This window comes from Ictalurus punctatus, chromosome 22 (genome assembly GCF_001660625.3).
Source record: "Ictalurus punctatus breed USDA103 chromosome 22, Coco_2.0, whole genome shotgun sequence".
NCBI classification, from domain to species: Eukaryota; Metazoa; Chordata; class Actinopteri; order Siluriformes; family Ictaluridae; genus Ictalurus; species Ictalurus punctatus.
Window position 1 is genome coordinate 1,030,001 of NC_030437.2, and position 5,000 is coordinate 1,035,000.

The 5,000-nt window shown below is 48.5% G+C and overlaps 1 protein-coding gene across 2 annotated transcripts in view; it reads left to right on the top strand.

Moving 5' to 3' along the window:
* gak (cyclin G associated kinase) overlaps nt 1-5,000 on the top strand; it is a 26,823-nt gene that overhangs the window by 15,138 nt on the left and 6,685 nt on the right. For both annotated transcript variants that reach the window (XM_053674606.1, XM_053674607.1), the window contains exons 12-16: nt 1,768-1,817; nt 2,070-2,218; nt 2,349-2,471; nt 2,613-2,746; nt 4,763-4,957. In XM_053674606.1, the coding sequence (XP_053530581.1) occupies nt 1,768-1,817; nt 2,070-2,218; nt 2,349-2,471; nt 2,613-2,746; nt 4,763-4,957 (651 nt within the window). The remainder of the gene's footprint in view (nt 1-1,767; nt 1,818-2,069; nt 2,219-2,348; nt 2,472-2,612; nt 2,747-4,762; nt 4,958-5,000) is intronic.

Genomic DNA, 5,000 nt, shown 5'->3' on the forward strand with positions numbered 1-5,000 from the left:
CAGACTGTTGCAGTGTGTGCTTACGTCTGCGTTTTCACACACACACACGCACACAATAAGGAAGTGAAAGTTTTTTTTTCAGCAAGAGACTTTAAACTGTCCACTTTTACCCTGAACACACACGCAATATTAAAACTAACTTCTATAACACTCTCTCTCTCTCTCTCTCTCTCTCTCTCTCTCTCTCTCTCTCTCTCTCTCACACTCACACGCACACATTTACATCAGGGTTTAGAAATACGTCACATGTAAATCATCTCCATTGCACTGTGATCACTCCAACATGGCTGACGTGTGTGTGTGTGTGTGTGTGTGTGTGTGCGCGCTAAGCTGTAACTTTGCTGTGAGCTGCCGTTGTGCTTCGTGTGCTAAACTGAAAGCTTCGTCAGTAAACCAGTCCGCTTCTCCTGTGCTGAGGTTTGGAGTTTTGAGGTCTAGAACACTCAACATGCTTCTAGGAACCTCGGATTCTTGAGTTCCGGAACATTCAGCCTTATCTTGGATAGCTGGACTTCTGATCTCGAATATCCGGAATAAGATTTTGGAGTGCTGGAGAACTCCACACACGGCTACACGGCTCTGAATTCTGGAACACCCGGACGATTCTAGAACTCTGGAGTTCTGCACGTAGGGCGTGAGTGCAGTAGTCCTGTTTGTTTCAGGAGCCTGGGGTTCCGGAGCACCCGAAGCGGCCTTGAGGAGGTTCTCCGACAGTGTGACGCGGTTCTCATGTTCAGTTCTGTTTGATGGTTTTGTTTGAGTTCAATTTTTCTGTTCATTATTTCTGTTCCTTCTGTTTCTAAATGTTGTGTTGTGCTCGTGTAACTCCGCCCACCGCATGCAGCTCCAGGTAACTATCAGCTGTCTCTGTGCTCCGTGTGTGTGTGTGTGTGTGTGTGTGTGTGTGTGTGTGTGTGTGTGTGCGCATGTGCACCATGTTACTGTGTGTGTGAGAGATCTGTTGCGCTCTCTCTCTCTCTGTCTGTGTGTGTGTGTGTGTGTGTGTGTGTGTGCGCGCTCGCTCTCCTTCCCTCACACAATTTTATCCTTTGCCTGGCTTGCTTATGGGGTGTGTGTGTGTGTGTGTGTGTGTGTGTGTTGGCAGTAGATGTAGTATTTCTGTTTTTTTTATGCTGTGTAATGAAGTGATTTCAGTTTGCAGTTTATATATATATATAATATATAAAATATATAATTAGACACGTTTGTGTGTGTGTATATGAATGTAAAAGCCTTATATTAATGCTGTGTGTGTGTGTGTGTGTGGTGTTTTGATCTAGTGGGCAGTGTTATAACAGGTGTAGATAGCAGTGTCGGTGTATGGTGTGAGCGCGCTGTAATGCAGTCAGCACACAGGAGAGGTTTTTATCCTCCATGAAGTGCTGTGTCTCATGCAGCTCTTCAGCTCCCCCTGCAGGTGTAGTAGTGTAGTGTAGGTCCTGTTAGTGCAGTGTGAAGGATTGACGTTCTCAGACCCGTACAGTCAGTGCTGTAGATGTAAAGGAGCGGCGGTCTGAGCGGCCATGTTGGCATGGCGTCGTGTTGATCTGGCAGTTGGGAGGACGCCTGGAATTCCCTGTTGAAGAGGTTCTGTTTTTTTCCCTCCAGTCGGAGGTCAAAAATCACTTGGCAGCAGCTTCTAGAGGAGAGGGAGGGATTTTATAGACAGGAAATAAACCAGGATGTTGGATGATAAGGAATGTTATACTTTGTGAATGTGTAACCTAATCCATTTTGTGTGTGTGTGTGTGTGTGTGTGTCTCTCAGCTATGCTAAGGGAGATCTGGACCTGTCCTACATCACCTCCAGATTAGCAGGTGAGGGGTCACGCACTGAACATGAACATGGCGAGGTGAAGAGTGGTGTGTTCTGTGTCGCAGTCAGTACAATTACATGGAATCGTGATGAGTGGTTTCTATGGCAACATGCTCAACGCCAGATCGGTTAACGGATGGATGGCTACATAAACACTGACCACTGTCGAGCTTTATTGTTACACCCTTATAGTGTAGTGTAGTCTGAACTGTGTGTGTGTGTGTGTGTGTGTGTGTGTGTGTGTGTGTGTGTAGTCATGTCGTTCCCAGCTGAAGGGGTGGAGTCAGCCATTAAGAACAACATCGAGGACGTGCGCCTGTATCTGGACTCTCGGCACGCGGGTCACTACGCTGTGTATAACCTGTCCAGACGCTCATACAGACCAGCCCGCTTCCACAACCGGGTCAGACACACACACACACACACACACACACACACACACACACACACACACACACACACCCCCCTGAGATGCACCGGTGTGGCTGCTTGTGGACTGTATGTGAACTTGCGTATGTATGTGGTGTGTGTAGGTGTGGGAGTGTGGCTGGCAGGTGCGGAGAGCTCCCAGTCTGACCAGTCTGTACAGTGTGTGTAAGAGCATGCACCAGTGGCTCAAACAGGACCAGCGGAACATCTGCATCGTGCACTGCTTAGTACGTACACACACACACACACACACACACACACACACAGAGACAAAACTCATGTGCAGACCAACATGTATGGAGATGGAGCTTGGGGAGAGCAGAAGATCCTAATTAGCTGTGTGTGTGTGTGTGTGTGTGTGTGTGCAGGACGGACGTGCAGCGTCGGCTGTAGCAGTGTGTTCATTCCTGTGTTTCTGTCGTCTCTTCTCCACGGCCGAGGCTGCAGTGTACATGTTCAGCATGAAGCGCTGTCCACCGGGTATCACTCCCTCACACAAGAGGTAACACACACACACACACACACACACACACACACACACACACACACACACCCTCACACACACACACATACACACACACACACACACACACCCTCACACACACACACATACACACACACACCCTCACACACACACACATACACACACTCACCCTCACACACACACACACACACACACACACCCTCACACACACACACATACACACACACACCCTCACACACACACACATACACACACTCACCCTCACACACACACACATACACACACACCCTCACACACACATACACACCCTCACACAAGAGGTAACACACACACACCCTCATACATACACATACACACACACACACACACACACACACACACACACACACACACCCTCATACATACACACACACACACACACACACACACACACACACACACCCTCATACATACACACACACACACACACACACACACACACACACACACACACACACACCCTCATACATACACACACACACACACACACACACACACACACACACACACACACACCCTCATACATACACACACACACACACACACACACACACACACACACCCTCACACAAGAGGTAACACACACACACCCTCACACGAGGTGATACACACTCACACACACACCCTCTCACACATATACCCACACACACCCCATTACACAGACTCACGCTCACACAGTAACTCCGCCCACTGAGGTTGACTTCAACGTGAAATAAAACCTGCGAAGACAGAAAACCATATAAATGATTTCCACCAGGTATTTATTAGCTTATTTATTAAGAATACTGAAACCTGGAAACACACACACACACACACACACACACACACACACAGACACAGACACAGAGTTGTTCCCCTTTGTGTGTGTGTGTTGGTTTCCTGCTGCAGTGTGTAGCTCAGTGTTTTCTGGCCCCAGGCTGAGTTCTGTGTAAGTGTGTGGTTTTTCTCTGGCACTGAGAGAGAGAGAGAGAGAGAGAGAGAGAGAGAGGGAGAGACAGTGTGAGAGAGAGACAGTGCGAGAGAGAGGGAGAGGAAATATAGTTATTTCTGTCTCTACTTCTGCACTCAAATTTTATTCACGCCCCATTACTGTGAAAAGCTGTCCATCAGTCCGGCTGTAGTCCGGCTGTAGTCCGGCTGTAGTCCTCTCCCATCAGAAGTGACCTAATGCGCGTCATGGAGTCGACCTGTGTGCAGAGTACGGTCACGTGACCTCCGTGTTCCCACACCTGTTCCTCGGAATGTGTTGGAGAACCCGACTGAACGCTCCGCGTCATGAGGAACGAGCAGCGATCAAGACGAGGTTCAGTCAGGGTTTAAAACGACACCACAGGAGTCCGAACGTCCTGCAGAGCCACGTGTTTAACCCTTCATTTCAAATAAACCGAGAGAGAAGCCGTGTGAAGGCGCCGGGGAGATCCAGGGCTCGGATCCACACTGGAGAAGCAGGAGAGACCTGTAGCGTTAGAGAATAGTCGTATTGACCAGCACGGATGAATCAATAGAATTCATTTCATTTACTATAAATATTTTAACTGTAGTCCGAGCCGGTTCCCCACACAGCGCTTCCTTCTTCAACTCATTCGGAGGTCTTCGGACGCTTCTCGTTTATAAACTCTCGAACAAATCCGAGGAGTGGGGGGAGTTTCTGTGGCGCCCCCTGCTGGGACGCTCCGTTATACAGTGTAGTGTATTATTTGTCCGTTCTCTTGTCAATGTATGAATAAATAGGGACGAGGTAGTGTTTACTCTTATACGCGGTCTCAAGACGTGATTGGTTTGTTACTCTCACGTGCGATGTGCAGGATTACGATGTGTGCCGTGGTGCGTATCGGTTTAGAATATCAGTGATGTATTTCACATCGCTTTCTATAAACGCACTGCTTCAGGAACGTTCAGTGTGTAGGTGGAAACATGCTGAGTGTGTGTGTGTATGTAATGTATTAATTCAACAGGTACACGTTGATGACTTGATTGATTATTAATTGATTGCAGGTATATCGAGTACATGTGTGACATGATGGCGGAGGAGCCCATAATCCCCCACAGCAAGCCCATAATGCTCCACTCCATCGTCATGACGCCCGTGCCGCTCTTCAACAAGCAGAGGAACGGCTGCCGACCTTTCTGTGAGGTGTACGTAGGAGACGAGCGAGTCGCCACCACCTCCCAGGAATACGACAGGATGAGGTGAGTCACGTGATCGACGGCAACTTCCTGTTTCTGGCCATGT